Consider the following 26,078-nt stretch of genomic DNA (forward strand, 5'->3'; position numbering starts at 1 on the left):
TGCCTCAGGAGCTGCACAGTTAACAAGTTGCAGGCTTTTCAAGATGTCCGGTCCCACGTGTCTCCTCGCCTCCACGGATCTCAGCGATGCTGCAGACGTGAAGAGAGGGTGAGAGAGGTCTGGAAGTCTGGGTCTTGTCAGGCTCTGTGCTCTGGTTCCGGCGGGAACGTCGACAAAGCAAGCCGTTGATTTGCTGGATGGTGCCTGGTTGCCCAGGGTGGTCACTCCTTAGCCACAAGGGAGATTCTTCAGTCTTCAGCAGAACGTCGAAGGTCCAGAGTTTCGTTTCAAGTTTCAGTTCAGGATCAAATCTAAAGTCCAAGGACAGCTCCTACCTTTATACAGCTAAAAGGGGCTGGATTAGTTCCTAGGTCCCTCCTATGGGTGGGACCAGGAAGGGGGGTGGTTACACCCCCTTTCCTTTGCCCAGTTTCGTGCCAGAGCTGGGGCTGGAGTGCCCCAGCAACCAGTTTGAACTGGGGTATGCATGAAGCACCTAGTGTGCCTCAGGCAGTGTCTCAATCTATTCAGCCCTCCCTGTCCCAATACACAAAGTCCTGTCTGGGGTGGTGCTCGCACCTCTCCAGGCAGGAAACCTATTGTCCAAACCTCTGTGACTGGAAGGACTCCCAGCAGCAGGAGGTCAGACTTGTGTCTGTGGCAGCAGCGTCCATTTTGTGACGCTGGGGCTCTGGTTAACTTTAACCGGGATAGTCAGCAACAACATGTCTTCTCCCTCTAGAAGGGTGGAATGCTACCCCCGTCGCCAGAATTGGCGAGGGGGTAGTATTCCAAAGCGTATGACACCTTACACGACATGTTTTGATAAAGCCAGACCAGAGTTAGCATTTAACCGCGAGGTTCATAATGCACTTAAGAGTATATGGTATGGCAATATCATAGAACAGCTATAAGGACATGGTTCCGAAAGCTGCAGACAGGCTCAGCTCATGCTAGAGCACCATCTCACACATAACCAAGCACTCTGCCTCCAGAATTGTTAAGGTCTGCCATAGGAGAGACTTATAGGTTACTGTGTGTCTATATATAAGGTTAGATATAGGAATACTATACCTAAGCAAGGAGTGATTACACAACCTTGCCCCAGCTGAGTGATCAGCCAGTTGTGTCAGTTTGAGTGGCCAGCCAGGGGTGGCATAATACATGCTGCAGCCCCTGGTAGGCCTTGGTTACACCTATGCCCTGAGTACCTAGGGTACACTTCTACAGGGGCTGACAAGGTGAACCCATTCCCAATTATGGTTGTACCTAGAGTACATGGTGTGAATTTAGAGAGAGTGCATCTGGGCTGTGGGTCTGATTAGCAGGCCCACAGCCATATCCAAGTCGAAAACCAGTAAAGCAAAGCAAAAAGTGGGGGTGACCATAGGAAGCAGACCCTACTCTCCTACAGAGAGCACGCCTGTGTGTGAAAACGTCTTTGCAAGAAAGATGTGGGTAAGAGTGCAATCCTGTAAACACTAATGCCAGCCCCATAATCAATAAGGGGTAAATTAAAATGTGTTCACTTCATTTATGCTTATCAAGTTTTTTTTTTAAAGAAATGTACTCTCAAGTGTAGTCTGCTAGTTCACTATGTTTAGTGGGCAAAGATGTAGATATGCAGTAAACATCTATCTGCAATTATTTATGATGCACAATAATGACAGTAAACAGTTTAATTTCGTGAAATGCGCTACTTTGTAAAAAATAAAATAAGCATGAACACCGTTAAACTAACACACTATGGAAAGATGCACTGTAATGGGAGCATACTCCAAATAAAATAAAACGAAAAATTAAAATCAAGTAAACATGATCCTTCAGTTAACTTTCATCTCTGTTAAACATTTTGTAATGACAAATAAATAGTTTCCTATTAGTGGCAATAAACGACAACTGCACTAAAACAAAAAAAAATGCATCCAAGTAAAAATTTTCCACTTTGAATTCAAACAAATTCAACAAATCCAGACTGACCTAGAAGGCAGAAAATTCTAACCTTGTAGCACACGGTAGAAAAGAACATCAATGGACCTTCTATGATTGATATGATTATGTCATTGATTTAGGAGCCGCCATTTTAGGTCAAAATTCCGCTCTCAGTACTATGACGGGCAAGCATTCAATATGGTTGAAGCCAGACGAAACTGGACATTTGTAGATTACATTTACTTGCAGAGATGAGTCCAGACTGTTCTGTGTGAAAAACGCAAAACTTATAGTAGACAGTCCTGTTTACCTGTCATGGGTGTATCCATGGTCTGGTCTGCAGCATTCCATTAAAGTTTTCACATCCCACGTATCTGTTTTACTACCGCAAAGAAGTTGATCCAACTATGGCAAAAATACAAACCAAAATGATGACTGCATTAACAACAAACACAATTTAAAATTCTTAAAGAAAACTATGTTAAAAGCAATTCATGTGAAATAAATACTAAATTATTTAAAAAACACGTCACATCCACAATAAATCATTTGTGATCCTAGCTCCCCATTCCGGGGGTAGCTATAAAAAAAAAGAACCTGAACACTGCACCTTTGAGGCAGTATGAACACCACCTGTCCTCCACACGAATAATTGTAATTCCGTTACTTGCATTAATTGTCACAGAATAGGAAAGCTACAGCAGGTCACAGCCAGTTACTACCACCAGGGAAAGCATGGGTTATTTATGATTTAAATCAGGATTCCAATCATGAACAACCATTTCTATATAGCAGCTTTTAGTGATAGAGAAACACTGAATACAATTTCGAGTCTATACCCATAGGCAGGGCCGGTCCTAGGACTTCTGGGGCCCCGGGCGAAATGGAAGATGTGAGGCCCCTCGAATTTGCAACATCAAAGGCCGGCGTTAGGGATGGTGACCCTCGGTGCGACAATGTTTGTTGGCGCCTCGCCAATGAGCTCCTTTGCTATGAATTCCCTCACTACCACCCTTTAACAGCGCTCCTCAAGTTATGCTTTGTGGATTGATGCTCAGCAGATTTATAAAGCGCATAGCTGCCCGAGGGCTTCCCAGTGCTGCGTGAGTCATCGTGTTGTCTAGCGGGATTCTGAGGCAGTACATGTCTAAGGCTAGTGGTGGTAAAGCCATGTTTTAAGCATATTTCTGAATCTGGTCTCGTTCATATATATTCTGCGCTCAGCGGGCATAGCATTCCAAAGCTGAGGCTCAATGCGACAAGGATACACATCCCCCAATCTGATCCTTTGGACCTTTAGCAATCTCGCATTGGAGGATCTTAAGGTCCTGCTAGGAGTGTAAGGTACCAGAAGATCCACTATTATGGTTGATTCCTCTATGCGCCAAGTAAAATGCCTTGAATTGTATCCTTTCCTCCACTCAAGCCAGTGCAAGGAAGCCACTGCAAGTTTCGCTGAGGTATGTTTGGGAGGCTTGAGGATAGTCCTTGCTGCCACACTTTTGACTAATTGGAGTCCCTTGATAATATATTTGGGTGAGCCCATATTCAGGGAGTTCCCATCGTCCAAGCAAAAAAGAATCAGCACTCGGACCTCTATTCTCCTAGATTGTGTAGGTAGGAGGTCTATGATTTTCCGTAGAGTTCTAATAAGGCCACAGCAAGATGATGTAAATATTTTTACTTGAGCCTCCATAGATAGAGAGCTATCCAACCACATACCTAAGTTCGTAATGGGGAAGGAAGGGATTGGATGTGCCCCCAGGAACTCTGGCCCTCCGAGGTTTGTTTGCGGTGTTGGCTTGTTTCCTAAAACCATCAGCTTGGCTTTGTTTCCCTTCAATTTAAGTGGGCAGTTAGCCATCCATCGTGCAACTGTCTCTAGCCAAGGGGCAAGTTGTTGATGTAAACCTGTTCTAGGGTAAAGGGAGACTACCAGTTGGGTGTCGTCAGCATAGGAGACCATCAACACCCAAAATTCCTTGACGATGTCTACCAATAGACTCAAATAAATGTTGAAAAGTGTAGGCCTCAATGCAAAGCCCTGCGGAACCCACACTTCAAACGGAAGACATCTGAATCACAGGGAGGTTCACAAATTTGAAAGGACTTTTCTTTTAGGAACGAGAAAAGCCAGGTCAGAGCACAATTTTGTATTCCTATTTCACTTATCCAGAGCACTGGAGTCTCGTAGCCAACGGTATTGAACGCTGCGCTCAGGTAGAGAAAGATAATGGCCATGGAACCTCCTTTCTCCAGCAATATTTTCAGCTCCCCTTTTATTGCTAATAATGCGGTTTCCATGCTATGCTGTGGACCAAAATCAGTCTGAGTCGGATTAAGAAGAGAGTTCTCCTGAACACAAGCAATAGCCTCACTGAAAGCCCTGACCTTGGGTTTATGCCACTCACCTTGCTTTGGCTCGACGCTGACTTTTAATTAATGCTTTTACCTGCCCTGGACCTTGCAGTTATAATGCAGAAGTATGAAGCCAGGGAGAGGGTCCTTCTCTCCTGGGCCTCACAGGGATAGATTATGTCTGCAATGAGGCTTAATGTTGGGGGCCCCTCTCACTTTGCACTCAGAAAAAAGAAAACAATCTCTATGTGAAAAGAATAGGCAGCAATTTGTCAGAACACATCGCCTGACATTTAACGTCTGTTTTTGAAATTTACAGGCATCTTTATTGCTCATTCACCTTCTGAACTCCAGCATTTTAATTTCAGGGGTACTGCAGTCTCCCCTTCCCCCCCAACACCCCCACACTCCTATTTCCAGCACCTCTATCCTTCTTTGTCTCCCATACGGTCCTCGAATGCATGTACCGTATTTCTTTACATTTTTCCTCGCCTCCTCCTGGTCTAAGCATACTGTTTCCCCATATTCACCTGCTCTCCCTTCTCAGCCTCCCTTCACCATCTTGTCTCTTGATCACCTTTCTCCTCTTAACCCATACTGTCTCACGTTTGAAGTTTTACCATTTCTCCTCCATTGCTATATTTTGTCTTCACTTTTGCTCTGCACTCTCCCATCCACTTATATCCTTAAAGGGCAGGGTAAAGTGCACACACAACAAATGTGACAACATTAAAGCAATAATTTAAAAGCATCTTTATTGCTCCTTCACCCGTGGGACAACAGCAGGGTTATTTGGGGAGGGCTGTAGCACCCCACTCACCCCTACTTCCAGCGCATGTGAAAATTCTCTGGACTGCCCACACAGCAAATGCACCCACAACATTTAAAACTCTGCCACTTTTCATGGACTCTGGAACCAAAGTCAGGCATGACTCACAGTTCCAGAACGTGAGAGGATTTTCAGTTTTACATGATGTGAACTGAGCCCTAAGTCATTAGAGAGCTTTACGTGACCATCAGTTACATTACAAAATGATATATTCATTTTTTAGGGGCATGTGGAAATAGTGTTATGCCCAGAATCACTGAATGTTCAGCAGACGCTGAGACTCTAACCTAGTTCCTTAGTTCGTATAAGCTGCTCAATGCGTGCAAATCCCTGGGGGAAGTGTTTCATCCCATGGCTTCACAGTCATACTGAAATAGTAGGAAGTTCAGGAGATGGGGGGCACCCTACCCTGGGCCGCACAGTACTGAATAATGACAGTACGGCCAAGGGCAGGGGGGCCCACAGTTAGACCTTGAACCCTGATCCAGTGCTGCAAGGCTCAGGAGGGGGGCCTCTCGTGCCCTGGGCCTCACAGCACTGGATAATGGATGCAAGGCCAAGAGAAGGGGGCCCCACACTTGGGCCCTGGTCCAGAGTTTCGAAGCTCAGTGAAGTGGGGACTACCACCCCTGGACTTTAAAGAAGTGTGGCGCTTTGCCTATAAACATTGCCCAGCCAGGCTTCTCTCTGTTCTTCTGAGCCGCCTCTCCTGACCCATTAGTATTCAGCCGATCCTGAAAACAAAAGGGCCATTCGTTGCGTGGAAACGCGAATGGCACCTTTTCAACAGAGCACAGCCCCGCCCTTGACCTGCTCACACAAACACAATTATCTTTGCTGCTGTCCCAAGACCCCCGGGCATTCTTTCCATCCCCCCCCCACACCCGTAATCCCAGGAATTACACCACGCCTTTAGGACTGCCGAGATTAAGGCACCTCGTTTACATGTTTGGGTTATCTTTGTTACTGCTCACATCATTATATTTTTCCTCCTTTCTCTCTTCTCCACCTTTCTCTCTTTCGTGATTTTTCATCACATTCTGAAGATGAAAAATAATTCGCAGTCTCCATAATTGAGTGTCGGTACCAGCCACCTGCACACACCAGCACAGATTACGCACAGGTGGGAGTACAACATCCTCAATTTGGTTGGACTATGCCTAGATGTTCCCTCTTCTGCCTGCCACAGTCTTTTTTTTACAGCACTTTGTATTGACCAAGAAGTGATATATTAAAAGCATACAATATACCTTTTTTAAGTAAATAAATGTTCTCCTTTCTTTCCCCCATATTCCTATCCAATTTACAGTGGAGTTAAGGCAGTAGCATTGTGGACCTTTTAACTGTCCCGTCAATTCATCCACGAAATAGCACAGCACTCGTGTAAAAACGAAGTAGTACATTTAATGGGAAGAACAAGACTATCTGAAAGCCATTCAACTGCGGGGCCGGCGGCGGGGCCCCCCCTGAGCGCGAGGCCCTGGGCAGCTGCCCATACCGCCCATGGCTAGGACCGGCCCTGCCCATAGGAGGTGGCAGTAAAGCAAAAGGATAGAACGTTTTAGCTAAACAAAAAAGCTTTGTAACAAGTTTTCTGGTAGAAACGCCATCTATCTGCATATGCCTTACCTCATGAATTCCCCCCAAGTGGCAGACTTAATCAGGAAAGCTAAAATAGCTCTTCTGCATCATAGGTGGCAACTTGGCTCCAGAATCCACCGGATATATCGTCACAGAGCCCTAAATGGAGCCATTCTAGACAAGTGCATTAATGACCGTTACCTGTCCTTTACCCATAACCTCAGATGAAGACACAAGGTTGAAAACATGGTCGAACGGCAGTTTACGACAATTAACTTGGGAGTGTATTAAAAGTTCCATGAAAACTCCTCAGAATGAGGAGGAGGGTGAGATCTGCGAGGAACAAAACACGAGACCAATGGCCAGAGTACACCAACTTCGTAGAGGGGTGAAAAGCTGGCAGAGTGACGGACACCTGCCGCCTCTGCAGGTAGGAGGCAGGACAAAGGAACTACGGCTATATATTCCAAACATGGTTCGGTGGCAGGACAGGCCCCTCCCACTGTGGGAAGTGGGGTCCATCATGAGCAGAAGAGGAGTGCACAATGACAGGCGGAGAAGACTTGAGCACAGCATCTTAAGCAGCCAGTGAGTGAACAGAGCTCTCTATCAGTTCTCGGAAAGACACGAGGGAAGACGTCCACAGACTGGTGACTACGCATAACAACTCTTACGACAAACCAGAACTCATTTGGAGATATATCCACTACGATAGCGGACATCAGTGAAAACAGAACCCCACTGGGTTGGAATTATCGGCACGAGAAACGGATAGACATACAGAGAAGAAAGCCTTGATAAAGTCGCGGGGCGATTTCCCATATTAGCGATGAAACACGTGTTGGTTGTTAGAAGATCCGAGGAATAAAAGGAAAAAGAACAATAACTAATTTCTCCGCGTTAAATTTGTGCTCACACTACGCACTTTGATAATTCGGTTACAAAACTATCGTGTGCTGGGGATTTTTTCTCTCGATCAGATGAAAGACAGAGGAATGGTCTGATTTACACTGAAATCGGACCTAGTCTTTACTAGCTAAGATGGCCAAAAAATGCTGCTGCACCAGGCACCACCAGCGCTAATGCTGGCGCTGAGTGACTAATCGTTCACTCCTCCTCCAATGGGATAGGAGCTCATGGACAAATTACTAGAGGGCTAAAATTCTCGCCACTAAAAAGTTTCTCTTCTAATCGGTTTACTGATTTCACATCTCAACAGGTGCGGCTCCTCCGGGAGAGCGAAGGAGCGTCATCCCATTACCTAAATTGCCCCCAAAAGCTACAGAGACGAAAAATAAAATGGTAATAAAGTTAATTTATTACCATTTTATTTTGTATTCCCCTGTCCCGAACCCAGGGTTGAGACAGGGCAGGGCTTGCTGAGCTAGCAGCAGGGAGGAGGAGGGTGGGCTGCCTGGGCACTTTTCAAAGTGCCCATGTACCTTTGGCCCTCCGTCTTGCAAAGGCCAGCCAGACATGCACACTTTGAAAGCTCTAACCCAGCTGCCTTAAGACAGCGGGGTAAAAGCAAGTGCAGGGCTCCAGTGTCTCGGGAGCGGCAAGAGGTTCAGCTCGCATTTGCGAGGGAGAATGGACGAGGACAAGATATTTTTAGGTCCTACTCGCCCTTTCTGGCGAGTAGGAAGACAAACTAACTTTTGTCCTCTGTCTTTAAAAACGGAGCAAAAGTGACAAGATAACAAGATTTAAAGGCATTTTTATTGCTCACAAAGGGACTGAGCAATAAAGATGCCTTTAAATCTTGTTAACTTGTCACTTTTACTCCGTTTTCAGAGACAGAGGTCAAGTAGGTTGCAGTTGGGTCGAGGGGATTTTCCAAGTTACTAGACCTGCAGGACTAGTACAGTTTTTCAGATTTGTCGAGCCCTGGAGGTCCCTCCCTCCATTCCTAGCAGTTCTCTCATGCTGCTGAGAGCAGTGCCAGAATGGGCAGTTGGGAGGCCATATTCAAAGTTAGTGTTTTTTATTTATACCTACCACCCACCACTCCCCATAGATACCAGCCGCTAATGCATCTAAAATGGATCTGTAGTCCTGCTTTCATACCACAAACAAATAAATCCGTCTTCCTTTCATGAATAAAGTGAACAGCCTCTAACAGTTATTTATCCACAGTTGCTGGAGTTCTTGGTGGCGTCTGTAAGGAAGGTAGAAGCAAGTCTTTTTGTACAGATATAGGATCACTTGTAGCTTTAATAAATCTTTTCAGACACATCTACATGAAGATGTGATGAAATGGACATGTGCATTTTAATAGTATGTGTAGATTAACTTCTGTCTCTAGCCAGTAGTACTATAGAGTGATATGCTCTGCATGCTCCTGCCATCTAGTGTTGGGAGTGGACATTTGCAATTCGTTTTTCTTTAAAGAAACCAGTCACAAGACCTATTGCAACTCCACCCTTGGTCCATAATGCACCATCACACAAACTCCATCTCAGATGGTTTTCTGCTCCGATGACGAGTACTGCAAGGGGTGTGCAGATTTGAAGAATGTGTGCTGATCATAGATAAAGAAACATCTGATCATTGCTAGCTTCGGTGGACGCATGTGAATCTACAGCATTACACGCTAAGTACAGATGATTGTAGGTTAATATTCTCATTCATAGCATGTGTGGCTGTAGATACACATGCTCTGCATAGGCTATTAAGTAGTACCTGCCCAAAGCAGAGGCTAAAGAGCAAATGATCCAAATGTTTGAAAAAGTGTTCTCAGAACAGCTTTGCCAACCAAAGCCTGCTGATGTACTAGAATCTCTACACAAAAATGCTTGGTAAAGATATGTGGCATTGATCAAGTATCAGCCCTTTTTTAAGTTTTATATAGCGCAAACTAGTCCCAATACATCAGGTATCAGAGTGCTTTACATGAGCACCAGTTTCGTTACAGATGAATACATTCATTTTTGCTAGTCACGGGGAGATTAAGTGATTTGCCCAGAATGACAGGATGTTGAGCGTCGTTACGGAGACTCAAACAAGGTTCCCCAGCTCCGAGGTCGACCGCTCTAGTCCTAAGGAAACATCCTCTCCCTTTTTGCATGTAGAATGGCTTTTAGTGGGCACAGGGAATATGTGCTTGGCCTTGGTAACAAAGTTGTGCAGACTTTGCAAAAGGCTTAGTTCTTTCAATGTAGAACGAGAGCCCTCAACATTTATAGTTTGAAGGGCTATTTTCACTACAGACTCTGGTATGGGGAACAAAATGGGCAGAGCTCAATGGTCTGGTTTATGTTGAAAGGTGAAACAATTTTGGGTAGAAATGTTGGGTTGGTAAGAAAAACTATCCTATCTTTGTGAACCTGACTAACCTGTACTGTAAGAGGTTGGAGATCACAAACATGAGCAATGACTGCGATTAGAAAAGACGCCTTCCAGTACAAGAACTGTAGTTCACAGGAGTATAGGTGCTCAAAAAGAGGAGCCAAGACTGGTATGAGGAACAGAACAGATTGAGGTTCTACACAGGTGCGGGAGGCATCTTTGGAGGTATTATCCTCTTTAGACACTCCATGAAGGTTATGTAGGGATTACAAATGCCCAAATGTTCTCACCAGAGCATGATCATTCAAAAAATGGCCGGGGAGTTTATACTGGGACAGGAAATCATCCAGCGGGAATAGCTCTCCTTGTTGAAAACAGTCACGCACTATGATGATGCCGGCTGTTGTCCACTTGGATAATTGTTCGTGAATGGGGAGAGAGTATCGCCATCTGGGAGCCCTACCAAGGGTAGGTCCAGTGCGTAGAGGGGTTCTGGACGTATGCCAGAGGCACCTCTGCCAACATTACAGGTCTCCCGACAAGGGGATAACCACTTTTGGTTGGAGGAGTTTGGCCAACAAGAGTCCCTGGTTGGCCACTAAACCTATATGGCCAAGTGTCTCAAGACCTCTAACATCTAACCATTGTGCCACTAGAGCGGAGCAGCCAGGTAGTATAGCTTAAAATCTGTGCTCCCAATCCCCCAGCTTCCATGAACCTCCGCAACACTGCCAGAGAGACGCTATTTTACCCCGATCCCAAATTAATTCTCGGAGTAGGGTGTCCAAGTCCCTGAACCAAGTGTGTGGTACCACGTCAGGGAGAGTAACAAAGAAATACAAGAGTCTAGGGAGCATAATCATCTTGGACATGGCGTTGTGAGCCATTACTAGCAACTTTCGAGAGCTCCAGAATTGTACACTAGCCTTGCGAGATCTCAACACTGGTCTCAAGTTGCCTTCCTGAAGATCGTTAAAGCTATGATATACCTGTATACCCAGATATTTGAAGGACTGTTGGGAAATTGGCTGTAAAATATGAGTCTTTTATTTGTTTATCCTGAGGCCCGCTAATACCGAAAACCCCTCTAGTAGTGTCTGCCAGTAATACGTCTGGGCCCGGGGTCTTTCCAGTTGCGATCTCCTTGATGGCCAATCGGATTTCCCACTTGCTCCTTTCGTCAAGTTTTTTTTTTTATCCTGTCTTTCCTTCATTTTAGCCCTTGTTCCTTTGTTCTCTCATCTTTTTTTCCTTCCTTGCTATCCCTCTTTCTTTCTTCATCCCTTTCTTGTTGTGTCTTTTCACTCCATTTCTTGAAGAGTGCTTAGGTTTTATAGACCCCAGATGTAACCGCTATGTGATACAGCTATTGTGACAATGCTGTATGCTCACTGGAACACAACAGGGCCTTTAAGTTGTGTACCCATTAAAAATACTTATGTTGGGCAGTAGCTCAGGATCAGGAGTAGCTCTCACTAAAGGATAGGTTGGAGACCTCTGCCTTCATGACTACAATCTTTAACACAGAGTGGTATAGTCCGTTTTGCAGGTATGCTGCAACTGCAGTTATGTTTAAGCATAGGCAAGGCCAGCCTTGCATAAACATAGGCGATAAGAAACAATGTCCTGCACAGAAATCTTAAATAGATGTGTTTAAAGATGCAGTAATGCATGAACCTTTTACATAATAACAGGCATGAGTAGTGGGCTTATCGTGCTCCCATGTGATGACCATGCATTCTTCTGGAAGATTGAGATATCCAAACCCTATGAACTCAGATGCCCGATTACGAGGTTCAGCTGTTTGGGACCTGGACATCTGAGCTCATGAAGTGGAGTGAGAAGTTCTGGCCTCCGTAAGAGCTTGTGAGGACTGACATTTCTAGGGGCATTCAATACCAGAGCTGTCTCGCACATGTTCGTACGACCAGAATGAGGGTCATGGGCACCTGCTTTCTCTCCCTCACCACGTACGGGATGAAAGGGAGAATCGCTGGCAAATTTCCTTGACTAGTTCTTCCATAGTGCACTGCCCGTGGACTATAGGTACCTGGAGTCAAAGTTTGATATTCAACATTTTCAGGCGTGGCAAACTGATCTATCACTGGACTCCCACCCACCACTGAAAGTACCTGTGAAGTACGTGTAGGTAGAGTAACCACTTGTGGAATTGTTGATGGGTCCTGAAGAGCAAGACCGCAAAGTCTTTCTTCACTTCATGCAAATGATCGGCTAACAGGTGAATGTTGATGTGGATCGCGCATAGCCAAATCTCCTCAGCTAGAGCAGAGATTTGAAAGCAGTAGCTGTTGGAATGCGATCACTGTTTGCTGGGGAATGCGGTGCCTGTTACTGCATTGTTGCTGAAGATGCGATTTTTCGCATTGATGGTGAAACCTAGACTGATGTAGGGGCACTGCTGTTTGAGTGTGCGCTAGTCATTGTCATTTGGTGCTGCTCTTGATCAGCGAGTCCAAGTATGGGGAGAAATGTATGACTTTTCCGCAAAGCTGTGCTGTTACTACTGCTAGGCTCTAGGGAGTATGGGTGGACATGACCCCTGATCGAAAGTAGGTCAGACTAATACTTTTTCCTCTATAAAATGTGTCCCTACTCGGGACCAAATAGGGTCCTTGAAAATCAGAACACTGTTTTTGAGAGCATCTCCACCAAAAAATCGTATCCTCTGTGGTTTCATCTGATAGGAGGCCTGACTGGTATGTGTTCCAGATTTGGGCCTGAGGGTCCATATTATAAACATCAAACGAATTGTCTGAGGGTCCAGAGTAGACTGAGAAAAAGTCCTCAGCTGGCGGAATAGGGACAAGGTCTGTCCTTGTCAGAGTATGACTGGTGAACCCCAAGCAGAAGTCATAGGAAGTGAGGGCGTAGGTGGGATTGGAGGAGGAGGTGAAGGTGGGGGTGTTGATGGTGGAGGAGGAAGAGCAGAAGCTTTACCCCTAGGTCTCCTGGGGTAAGAAAACTTTCCTCAAAAGCAAGCCTGCGCATCTTTGGCAGTGTCTTCTCTGAGGCAAAGACTTTGTTAATATACAGGTGGATGATCTTCCTGTCTCTCATCTAGCCCCTGATATGGTGTCACGAAGATTTTGAGAGTAGGGGTTTAGGAGCAGACAGTGGTTTCGGCATAGACAGCAGCTGCTTCGACACGGATGGTACTTTTGGGTGGGGGGTGTGGCAGATTCAGATTCGCATGATCAGTGCCTCGAGGCTGGATGAATGTCAAGGGCCCTGAAAGAGTTTTTACTTGGCTGAGGCGTTGCTTTGGTGTCAACCAGTGCTCAGAGGTGGTGGTGCACCAAAAGCTGGCACAGGGTTTGACACATTCCCTGGAAGGGAGGTGTTCGGTTCTGATGTATGGCTGTTTGTTGGCTTTGAGACGGGCTTAAGTATTGGCAGAACTCATACAAGGCGTGGTCTTCAAACTAGAACTAGAGCGGACCTAGGTGGATGGAACGTCCTTGGGTACCTTTTTACCCAGGAGTACCTTTTTACCCAGGAGTTCCATTCTCCCCTGGCTTTGAGACGTAGGAGTCGATCTCAGGACTGGGCTGGGTTGGCATGCTGGGAGGTTGAGTCACTTACCAAATTCCTTTTCTTCCTTGCTGAAAGTATCTGCTTCACCAAAGATATCTGGCATTTTCAAGGAGGATTTCGACATTCTGCAGTGGGAACAGTCGGTCTAGTCACTAACATAGTTTTCTTGCTGCAGAATGCCAAACAGTAGTTGCACCGGTTCTCGTCGTGCTCTGGCAAGAGGCAAAGATTGATGACAGCATCGAGATCAGCCCCAGGGTTTTTAGTTTGGCAAAGTGGGCACCTTCTGTAGGGCTTCCGTTCCATCACCTCAAGAGCATCTTCATTCTCTGAAGGTAGACTGGAACGCGTGGTGGCCGGTCGCTGAAGGGCAATTGACTTGAGACTCTGAGCAGGCACCATTAGAAGGAATAAGTGCATCAAAAAGTCTTCCCTCAGTGGATGGAATTCAACGGACTATAAGGCCACAATGGGAACCAACAAACTCACTGAGACTGGGAGTAAGCTGTTTTATGTTTAAACCCAATGGCAGAGAAAAACAATGCAACAATGGAGTTGGTACTCATGCGCATCCATGACCAGATGAAGAGCCACTGAAACCTAGTGACTGGAAAGAAGTCTTCGAAGAAAAACTTGCAAAGGTCTGAGCCCAACACTAGATTGCAGGAGTATGAACATGGGTATCCACAGCCACACATGCTACGAGCATAATACTTTATCACAGTTAATATACTTTTTAGATTAGTCAACAGAATAACTCACTCCCCGTTAGTGTCAACAGAATAACTCACTCCCCGTTAGCAATAAAATTAAAAAGCAGCATTAATGCATGAGATATTGCAAACTTCCAGTTCAAGCCTCCTGTTAATACCACTGAATTGATCATTTTTTTGCTGAACAAGGGCAACACTGGATGAACGTTCAAATAATTTCAAGGAAAGGCAGATAGAATTCCATCGATAAAGTGTAGACACCTCTTACTGAATGGTTTAGACCTAGCATCCGTAAATGCAGGCAAAATACTTTTACAACATAATACATCATAGCAATGTACATGACAAAACACTAAATTATTAGGAGTCACATGGGCTGTAACTGCAGTTTAATTTAAATTACACTACAACTGACTGTTTTTCATGTGAAATCGGTGCCCTACACTCCCCAACTGTCAATACTGCACCTGTTCTCCATGAACACCACTGCAACTGAATGATCATTACCATTAAGTTGGGTAATGGTAAGCATTGAGATTAACAGCACTAAAAAAGACAGAACACTGGTTTTAAAGCTAGAATTACGCATCAAACCAAACATCGCATCATTATAAATCATCAAAAACAGAACGTGAGGGCATTGCAAAGATATACAAACCTCCTCGGGATAAAAATACTGAAGATGGCTTAGAGGGAAGACTGATTCAAATCCATCTCTAAATGAGTCGAACTGCCGAGAAACACCTTCATTTAATGCCCAGTAAATTACCAACTGCAACACAAAAAAAGATGGATTTAAATGAAAAAGTTTAAACACAAACTCAACTGTAAATGCATTCATGTTGGTCATTTCATCTGTAAAAAGACGTGTTCTCCTACTTGGGCATTATATTAGCTGGCCTCTCTCTACAGGTCCACAGTCCATACCTGTGTACATGCCACTCTAACCCTAGTCAAAAATGATTTTGAATCAGGTTTCCAATACTACACTATGTGAAATATAATGTGCAATATCGGAACAGGATTATTCTTTGTCAAATGCAATGGTTCTACATTTCTTTAACTGTTAAGCACACAACACACGATAATGAGAGTAAAAATCTTTTGTCAGAGACATTGGACAGGCTCCAAAAAGGAATCATGATGTACACACAATAGAAAGGTTGAATCCCAAGGGTTATTATTGGTGATTGACACCTCAGCAACAACCAGACATCGGTGAATACACGTGATCCGACTAGTTTGTTTGGGTAAGCAACTATAATTCAGAAATCTCAGTTAAAACAGCTGAAACATCATGCAAGTAGTCAAGAAATCAAACAAAACTTTGCTTTTTGGTTCAAGAGAACACGTGTCTAGAAGCTCAACAATGCAAAATGTCACCTCACAAACTACAATAAAAAATTACTTTCAAATTACAAAACTTGCCTGACAAGCAAACCCCAACACCCACCCCCCACCTCAAAGCACTACCCAAATTCTTCAAACAGCTTTCCCTAGTAAGAAAGAAAATGAGATATGCACCTAGAACTTTGGTTACCCAGCGTTGGTATGTTTTACAGATGCACAACTCTCTGTAATCAATGTTCGCAAATCAAGGTGTAATTCATTCAATAAGAATGAAAAACAGGCCATCGACTATACACAATCAGTCCATTTGATTGCGTGACTTGAACTCCAGTCAATAAGTCAATAGCACAATCAGCCCTTCCCCGAAAAATGACCCAAATGCTAGATGTCCTAGCTCAGTGAAAATTTGAATTAATGAAAGATATCCATGCCTGAGAACCAAAGTTAAAGGAACGTAATTTGTTTTCTTCTTTAGTAGTTGATCTTTCATAGATTCACAAGCTTGAAGCACAAGTTACTACTTGTGTAACGATATATCTGTAAGAGACATTAGTTAGTGATAGATTCCTTACCTTAGAATATCCCCAGGCGTCAGAATGGATCCGGAATTTTTTTGCGTAGCAAGACCCCTGCGCGTCGGTAGGCGTCGTCCGCGGCTCCGCATCCGTCGTCGTTAGCGCCGGAATGACGTCGGAGTACTTCGACGCCGCCCATGCGCGCTGACGTCAGTTCTGATACACAGCTTTTCCGCGCCAGATACGCAGAGCCATGATAGAACCAACACTGGTGCCAAGAAACTAGGGCCCTGAAAGGGGATGACCTTAACCCTAGATATCGGTTCGCAGAACGGGGGGGAGGGGTGGGTCGGTAAGGAATCTATCACTAACTAATGTCTCTTACAGATATATCGTTACACAAGTAGTAACTTGTGCATCTGAAAGAGACACGTTAGTGATAGATTCCTTACCTTAGAATAGATACCCCAGCAATACCAACCCCGGAGGTGGGTCTGCGAACCAATAATCACACCAGAAAGTCCAGGAGGACGGAACGGCCAAAGAAGCCATCCCTCCGGACTTGGCTGTCCAGGCAGTAGTGTCGTGCGAACGTGTGCAACGAGGCCCACGTAGCTGCCTGGCAAATGTCCTGCAAGGGCACTCCCCGGCCCAGGGCAGTTGTAGTCGCCGTGGCCCGAGTGGAATGAGCCCTCAATCCAACAGGGGGCTCCTTCTTAGCCATGGAGTAACATGCCTGGATACACAAGATGATCCACCGGGAGATGGTCCGCTTGTGAACCGCCTTCCCCTTTTTAGCGCCCACGTAACCAACAAAGAGTTGGTCATCCACCCGGAACTGGAGTGTGCGATCCAAGTAAAATGAGAGCGCACGTTTTGGGTCCAGACGGTGGAGCCGCTCTTCCTCTTTGGAGGGAGGCGGAAAGAAGGTTGGCAAGGTGATGGACTGCCCGATGTGGAAGGCTGAGACAACCTTGGGCAGGAAAGATGGCTTGGTACGCAACACAACCTTGTCCGGATGGACAGAAAGTAAAGGTGGAGTACAAGAAAGGGCCTGGAGCTCACTCACTCTCCTGGCAGAGGTGATGGCAACCAGGAAAGCAGTCTTCAGAGTCAGAAGGCGAAGAGGACAGTTGTGAAGTGGCTCAAAGGGAGCTCACATCAGTAAAGTAAGAACAAGGTTCAAGTCCCACTGGGGCATCACGAAGGGAACATGTGTGTGATGCCCTTAAGAAATCTATTTACAATAGGGGACTTGAACAGAGAAGGCTGATCAGGCAGCCTCAAAAAGGCAGAAAGGGCAGAAAGGTAGCCCTTGACAGTGCCCAGAGCAGAGCCCTGCTGGGCAAGAGACAGAAGAAAGAGGAGAACCTCAGAAAGGGGGGCAGCAAGAGGATCCACAGCCTTTGCTGTGCACCATGCCACAAATCTGTTCCACCTGCAGGCGTATACCGACTTTGTGGAGGGACGCCTGGCTGCCAGAATGACATTACAGACTTCGGGAGGCAAGTCAAATTGCCTCAACTGTCGCCGCTCAATCTCCAAGCTTGTAGGTGGAGACTGGACAGGTTCGGGTGGAGGACCGTCCCCTGCTGCTGCGACAGAAGGTCCTCCCGAAGAGGCAGACGAATCGGGGGATCGACTGACATGCTGAGTAGCTCGGGATACCAGTATCTTCGTGCCCAGTCGGGAGCCACAAGGATAACCTGGGCCCGGTCGCGCCTGATCTTCAGCACTCTGGGCAGAAGTGGTATAGGCGGAAAGGCGTACAATAGACCGCAACTTCACTCATGACGAAAAGCGTCTCCGAGCGAGCGCCGCCTTGGAAATTCCAACGCGCAGAACTGATGACATTGCGCGTTCTCTTCGGTGGCGAATAGATCTAACCAAGGCTCTCCCAACTGCTGAAAGAGGCCTTGCGCCACGACCGAGCTCAGACGCCATTCGTGATCCATCATGCACCGACGGCTGAGTTCGTCCGCCCTGGCATTCAGAGAGCCTGCCAGGTGTTGAACCACCAGGGTCACGCCCTGATGTTCCAGCCACTACCAGAGGCGCAGAGCCTCCTGGCATAGAGTCCACGACCCCACCCGCCCTGTTTGTTGCAGTACCACATGGCGGTGGTGTTGTCCGTGAACACCTGCACTATACTCCCCCGGACAGAGGGGAGGAATGCCTTCAGTGCTAGACGAATCGCCCGTAACTCCAACAGGTATATGTGGAGCCGGGCCTCCGCCGGAGACCAGAGTCCTCTGATCTCCGCCTCTCCCGTGTGACCACGCCAGCCCTGGAGGGACGCATCCGTCACAACTACGTGCTCCGGGTGGGGTAGGGAGAGGGATCTGCCACTGACCCAATCGCGTTCCGTGAGCCACCACTGCAACCGTCTTGCAGTGCCCTCCGAGATCAAGACATGGTCGGACAAGTTGCCCTGATGCTGGGCCCACTGAAACTTCAGGTCCCACTGCAGAGCCCGCATCCGCCACCGGGCGTGACGCACCAGAAGGATGCAGGAGGCCATCAGTCCCAGAAGCCGCAGCGTCAACCTGACCGAGACTCGGGATAAAGGCTGGAAGATTGTAATCAGAGCCTGAATATCCCGAACCCGCTGTTCGGGAGGGTAAACCCGAAACTGCGCCGAGTCCAGAACCGCTACGATGAAGAGGAGCTTCTGAGACGGACACAGGTGCGACTTCGGCACATTGATGGAGAACCCCAGCAAGTGCAGGAGGTCGGCCGTAGTCTGGAGGTGGCTGACGACTGTCTGGGGCGAGCCCGCCTTCAACAACCAGTCGTCGAGGTAGGGGAAGACTGACACCCCTAACCTGCGCAGATGAGCTGCGACCACCGCCATCACCTTCGTGAACACCTGTGGGACGCTGGTGAGGCCGAAGGGGAGCACGGTAAACTAAAAATGCTCGAGGCCTACCGTGAACCGCAGGTAACGCCGGTGGGCCGGCAGGACGGGGATGTGAAAATAAGCGTCCTGCAAGTCCAACGCTACCATCCAGTCTCCGGGGTCCAGGGCAGCTAAGACCTGAGCCAAAGTCAGCAGCTTAAACTTCTCTTGTCAGAGGAAGCCGTTGACGTTCTGTAGATCCAAGATAGGGCGCAGGCCCCCCTTGCCCTTCTTGGGCACCAGAAAGTAGTGGGAGTAACATCCACACCCTACTTCTGGCCCAGGAACGCGCTCGATGGCCCCCTTGGCCAAGAGGGCCGTGACTTCCTCTTGCAGAAGTTGCAAGTGATCCCCCGACACGCGGTGGAATTGCGGTGGCTTGGCTGGAGGGGTCGCCTCGAAGGGGAGGGAGTAGCCCCTTCGGACGATTTGCAGCACCCACCTGTCCGACGTGACAGTGCGCCAGTGGGAGTGGTGATGGCGAACCCTGCCTCCCACAGGCGTCACATGGGCCTGGAAACTCGGAAGGTTTTGAGGCAGGTGCTGCGGAGGGAGGTGTGGACTGGCCTCGCCGCTGACCCTGACCGCCGCCACGGCGGTTCCCACGGCCGCCACCACGCTGCTGGGTATTATGCGGTGCGTGGCTGGCAGCACGTCTGGGGACGCCCCTTCCGTGGCCACGAAAGGAGCGAAAGGCACCCGATTGCTGGCGCGTGGCCGAAAGGCCTAAGGACTTGGCCGTAGCCCTGGAGTCCTTAAAGCGCTCCAGCGCATGGTCTGCCTTGTCGCCAAAAAGGCGACGGCCATCGAACGGCATGTCCAGAAGAGTGGCCTGGACATCGGCTGAAAAGTTGGCGGACCTCAACCAGGCGTGGCGTCTAACTGCCACCGTCGTTGCCATCTCCCTGCCCAGTGAGTCCGTGGTATCCAGCCCACACCGGATAGAGTACCGTGCCGCATCTCGACCCTCCACAAGGGCTTGGGCGAGTTTAGCCTGGACCTCCTCCGGGCATTGTGGCAGCACGTCCGCAACCGTGTCCCACAGGGTGTGGGTGTAGCGGCCCAAGAGACACGCGGTATTGACAGACCGAGAACACCTTCCCGAACTGTTCATATCTCTTGGATTTCCGATCGGGCGGGGCAGTCGGGAATGCGGTCTGGGAAGTGGAGGCCTGGATAACCAGGGTCTCGGGGTGGGATGGGTGGACAAAAAGCAAGGGTCGCCCGGAGCCGGGCGGTAGCGTCTGGCCACGTTCCTATCCACAGGCAGACCTGTGGCGGGCTTGGACCAAGTGCCCACAAGAACGTCACATAAGGCTTCATTAAACGGCAGCAGAGGCTCACTGGAGCTTGCCTGCGGTTTAAGAACCTCAGTGAGGAGATTAGTCCTCACGGCCGCAACGGGGAGCTCAAGGCCTAAGGCCTTGGCTGCCCTCGTTAACACTACGCTATAAGCAGCCCCCTCCTCCGTAGCCACGGTGGGAGGGGAGACAAATCCAGTGTCTGGCGAGGTGTCAATACCACTGGCCTCCCCAAGCTCATATGTCCAGTCCTCTTGAGACTGGCACTCCTGTGCCAGAGGGTCCTCAGACCCCTCCCAATCACCTTCGTCACCAGTCTCCTGTAACCCAGGGTCAACAGACTGGGCCTCCTCATGGAAATAAAAATCTCCAAAGGCCGACTGAAGCGGCGTCCAACGGCGCCGTTCCGGCGCCAGAGTCGGACCGAAGGGAAGATTGGGGACGGCGTCCACAACGGGCGCGACACCCTCGGGGCCGGCGAGGTCGTGAGGTCGACCGGCGACGATCCGGAAGCGGGTCCGGTGAGGTCCTGCGGCGCCAGGACCGAAGTCGCCGGCGGCGTCGGGCCGAACGCCCGACCCGCTAGGGCCTCCAGCCGGGACCGCTGGGCCCGAAGGCGCCGCGGGACCCGGCTGAGGAGGGAAGGACCTCATGGCCATGAGGTACCGCTCGACCTCCTCTCATGCCTCTTACCTGAGGACTTGGATCCCGACGACCGATGTCCACTCCCGGAGCTGCGAGGACTCGACCTCCCGTGGGACCGGGACCTGGAATGGCGCGGGCCGACTGCCAGAACTCAAGCCGAGTTGCGGGACCGCTCCAGCCTAGCCTTCGGCGTCAGGGCCCGGCAGTCGGAGCAGGTGCGGTCGTCGTGGTCGAGGCCTAAGCACTTCAGGCACCGGCGATGGGGGTCCGTGACCGACATTAGTCGGTCGCACTTCGAACAGGGCTTGAACCCGGGCATCCCTACCGGCACCGTTGGAGTCGAAGACTCGAGTAGAGAAATGATCAAAAAGTTCAAAAAGTTTAGTCAAAAAATGACTAGGGGTAGAGCTTCTCCGGATCTGCGCTAGCTGGCGCGGAAAAAACAGAAGAACTGACGTCAGCGCGCATGGGCGGCGTTCTAAGTACTCCGACGACGTCATTCCGGCGCTAACGACGCGGACGACGGACGACGCCTACCGACGCACAGGGGTATTGCTACGCAAAAAATTTCCGGATCCAGTCTGACGCCTGGGGATATTCTAAGGTAAGGAATCTATCACTAACGTGTCTCTTTCAGATTCAGTATTCACAAAGCAGTACGGAAAATAATGAGGAAAGTGTAAATGAGGCTCACTGTAGTAAAAAAAAAAAAAAAAGAAGATTCGGAGCACTGTTGATTCTTTTCTGGATTCCACACTGATGAAGTAATGATCTGAAAATGCATGTGTCATGCTTTATGGCACTGCTTTACAAAGGTCTTCAAGAGATGCTTTAGGAAAGAGCTGTTGTGGCTGTCAAACTCCTTGTTTAGTGCATTCTAATAGCACCAGCAAGGGGTCTAAATTTGGATTTGTGGGACAATGAGATACATGAAACGACTCATCTGGCAAGTGACTGTTTGGTTATTGGACTCCCCCTATTGAAGGGTTCATAAACCATAAGACGTTGACCAGAAAAACAAAGATCTCATCTTTTTAAGTAAAATTTAAGACGTTTTAATGTCCAGAGTGTATAGAGTTCTCTTAGATACTGTTGTAAGACTTCAAAAAAATTTCAGTAAGCATCTCTCTTGATTCGAGTGCAATGATGTGGACAGTTTCGTAATTAACTTTGGGTTTGTTGCCAGAAAACCAGTGCCCAAGACAAATCAGAAAAGAGTTCCTTACAAGAAAGGGTCTAACTCACTCACTTTTCTGGCAGATATGAATGCCAATTAGACATCTATATTCCGGGAAAGGTACTGTACCACTGATTTCTGAACTGGTTCAAAGGGAGGTCTAATTAGGGCTGCCAAAATGGTGTTCTGCTCCCATGATTGAGATAAACCTTGCGCAAGGAGGAAAATATCTCAACTCTAAAAGCACAAGTTAGTTACCTTCGGTAACGATATATCTGTAAGAAACAGTAGTTCGGGTTAGAAACCTTACCGTAGAATATTCCCCAGGCGTCCGACTGGATCCGGAAAGTTTTGCGTAGCAGTACCCTTGCGCGTCTGTAGGCGTCGTCCGCTGCTCCGCGTCCGCGCTGTGATGACGTCGGAGTACTTAGACGCCGCCCTCGCGCGCTGACGTCAGTTCTTATACATAATTTTTCAGCGCTAGAAACGCAGAGCCATGATAAAAAATGACACTGGTGCCATGAAATTAGGGCCCTCAAAGGAATGACCTTAACCCTAGATATCTGTTCGCAGAACGGGGAGGATGGGTGGGGCGGTAAGGAATTTAACACTAACTACGGTTTCTTACAGATATATTGTTACCGAAGGTAAGTAACTTGTGCATCTGAAAGAAACAGGTTAGTGTTAGATTCCTTACCTTAGAATAGATACCTCAGCAATACCAACCCCAGTGGTGGGTCTGCGAACCAAGATCACACCAGAAAGTCCTGGAGCACGGAACAGCCAAAGAAGCCATCTCTCCAGACTTAGCTGTCCAGGCAGTAGTGTCTAGCGAACGTGTGCAGCGAGGCCCATGTAGCTGCCTGACAGATGTCCTGCAAGGGGACTCCCCGACCCAGGGCAGTAGTAGCCGCCGTGGCCCGAGTGGAGTGGGCACGCAGCCCCGCCGGAGGCTCCCTCTTAGCCAGAGAATAACAGGCCTTAATGCACAAAACAACCCATCGAGAAATGGTGCGTTTGTGCACTGCCCGTCCCTTCTTAGCGCCCGCGTAACCAACAAAGAGCTGGTCGTCCGCCCGGAACTGGCGTGTGCGGTCCAAATAAAATGAGCACACATTTTGGGTCCAGACGGTGGAGCCTCTCTCCCTCTTTTGAGGGATGCGGAGGCGGAAAGAAGGTGGGTAAGGTGATGGACTGCCAGATGTGGAAGGCTGTAACAAACATCCTTGGGCAGGAAAGAGGGACGTGTTTTTAAGACAACTTTGTCCGGATGGACAGAAAGTAAAGGAGGCTTAGAAGAAAGAGCCTGGAGCTCGATCACCCTCCTGGCAGAGGTGATGGCAATCAGGAATGCAGTCGTAAGAGTAAGAAGATGGAAAGGACAATTGTGAAGTGGCTCAAAGGGAGCCCACATCAAATAAGTTAGAACAAGGTTCAAGTCCCACTGAGGCATCACAAAAGGAACAGGAGGAAACATGTGAGTGATGCCCTTTCAAGGATCTATTTAAAACAGGGGACTTGAAAAGAGAAGGGTGATCAGGAAGCCTTAAGAAGGCTGAAATGGCATAGAGGTAGCCTTTGATAGTGCTCAGAGCAGAGCCCTACTGGGCAAGTGAAAGAAGAAAGAGGAGAACCTCTGAAAGAGGGGCAGAAAGGGGATCCACAGCCTTTGCTGTGCACCATGGCACTAATCTGTTCCACCTGCAGGCGTATACCGTTTTTGTGGAGGGACGCCAGGCTGCCAGAATGACATCACAGACTTCAGGAGGCAAGTCAAATGGCCTCAACTGTCGCCGCTCAATCTCCACGCATGGAGGTGGAGGCTGGACAGGTTTGGGTGGAGGACCGTCCCCTGCTGCTGCGACAGAAGGTCCTCCTGAAGAGGCAGACGAATCGGGGGATCGACTGACAGGCCTTGGCTGACCTCATCAGCACCACATTATAAGCAGCCCCTCCTCCGTAGCCACGGTAGGAGGGGAGACAAAACCAGCATCTGGGGAGGTATCCAGGCCACTGGTTTCCCCTAGTGCCTGTGTCCAGTCCTGATATGACTGGCACTCACGTCCCAGGCCCCCCCCCCCCAGTCTCCCTCATAGTCCATGTCCTGAAATTCAGGGATAAAGGATGGACCCAGATCCTTGAAGAATTCCTCTTCGCCGGTGCCGAATGCGGCGTCAAGTGACGCTGCTTCGACGCCGGATCCGGACCAAGGGGTGGACCTGGGACAGCATCGTGCGGAGACGACGCCGGGGATGACACCCTAGGGGCCGTAAGGTCGACCAGCGGCGACACGGATCCGGAACCGAATCCAGTGGGGCCCTGCGGCAGTGGGACCGAAGTCGCCGCCGGCGCCGGAGCCTAAGCACCCGGCCCGCTTGGGCTCCCAGTCGGGGCCGCTTGGCCCGAAGGCGCCGCGGAATCCGACAGAGGAGAGAGCGACCTCATGGCCATGAGGAAGGCATCGATCTCCTCCAGCGTCGCGTTCTGCCCAGGGACCGGCAGGTATGGACAGGCCGCAACGCCTGCGGCTCCGGGCATGGGCGGTGTCACCCAAACCCCCGGCCGTGTCGCGCGAGCGTCGTGGGGAGTCAGAAGAGCGATGTGACTTCTTGTGCCTCTTACCTGAGGACTTGGAGCCCGACGAGTGGTATCGACTCACCGAGCTGTGATGACTCCGGCCCCGCGACCGGTCCCTCGACCTCCTTCCGGACCGGTACCTCGAGCGGCGCGGGTCGACTGCCGGAGCTCCAGGCACTTACGGGACCGCTCCCGCCTACCCTTCAACGTCAAGGCCCGACAGTCGGGGCAGGCACTGTCGACATCAGTCGGTTGCAGTCGGCACAGGGCTTGAACCCGGGCATCCCTACCGGCACCGATGCAGTCGTAGACTCGAAACGGATCCAAAAAGGATCGAAAAAGCTTAGTCAAAAAGTGACTAAAGGGTACCACTTTCTCCGGACCTGCGCTTGCTGGTGCGGAAAAAAGAAGAACTGACATCAGAGCACGAGGGCCGCGTCTAAGTACTCCAACGATGTCATCCCGGCGCCGACGACGGACGCGGAGCTACAGACAACGCCTACCGACACGCAAAATTTTCCGGATCCAGTCTGACGCCTGGGGATATTCGAAGGTAAGGAATCTACTACTAACCTGTTTCTTTCAGATATGTGGCTCTTACAACAGGTTCAAGCTGTGAAGACAAAATAATTACTGCAAACTTAAATATCTGAATTATTAAGTTTATATAATAATGTAGACAAGGAGTTTTTAAGAACCTTTGAAATCTGAGTCTAGGTTTCACACAAGGTGAGTAAAGGTTTTCCATGCTTTTGCAGCAGTTGTGGCGTACATCTGTACCAATTGCTCTGAGAGACAGAAAAACAGCATCGTTTATATACTGAGATCTAGAGCACGGGCAACACTGAGCCCACCAAACGTGTCATTTCAACAGCCTGATTGGGCAATTATTAAATAGCTGCATAATTTAAATGTAAACTTTTTGGAACAATGCAGTAGTAGCATAGGTGGGAGAGGTCAAAATAATGTACATCATTTGGTTGTGTTTTATACTTACTCTTAGATATTCTTCTAAATTGTGTATCGTCACTGCTACGTCTTTTCCCCCTTTTTTCAGTTCAATGTTGGGAAAGCCTGGTAATGTGAAATCCAATCCCAAATCTTCCACTGAGCAACCATTCATGTTCAGATTCTCCAATGCATACTGCAAACTCTCTTTGGTCTAAAGATAGAAAAACAAAAAAGATCAAAACTAATTTAAAGCCCACGTGCTGATGTCAACACACTGAAAACAGCCAAACAGCTCCTTATAAGTCCAGAATCCCAGGAGCCAGACTCTTATTCTAAGATGCTGATTGGGCATACATGATCTTGCCCTATGATTAACAGATTGCCCTACAGAGGCTAAAAACACAAAG

General features: G+C 48.5%; 1 protein-coding gene across 11 annotated transcripts in view; it reads right to left on the bottom strand.

Moving 5' to 3' along the window:
* TRIP12 (thyroid hormone receptor interactor 12) overlaps positions 1–26,078 on the bottom strand; it is a 1,008,257-nt gene that overhangs the window by 11,862 nt on the left and 970,317 nt on the right. For all 11 annotated transcript variants that reach the window (XM_078668151.1, XM_078668159.1, XM_078668158.1 and 8 more), the window contains 3 exons: positions 25,718–25,882; positions 14,915–15,028; positions 2,243–2,337 (listed from right to left, as the gene is read on the bottom strand). In XM_078668151.1, the coding sequence (XP_078524277.1) occupies positions 2,243–2,337; positions 14,915–15,028; positions 25,718–25,882 (374 nt within the window). The remainder of the gene's footprint in view (positions 1–2,242; positions 2,338–14,914; positions 15,029–25,717; positions 25,883–26,078) is intronic.

This window comes from Lissotriton helveticus, chromosome 11, assembly GCF_964261635.1.
Source record: "Lissotriton helveticus chromosome 11, aLisHel1.1, whole genome shotgun sequence".
In the NCBI taxonomy this organism is placed as follows: Eukaryota; Metazoa; Chordata; class Amphibia; order Caudata; family Salamandridae; genus Lissotriton; species Lissotriton helveticus.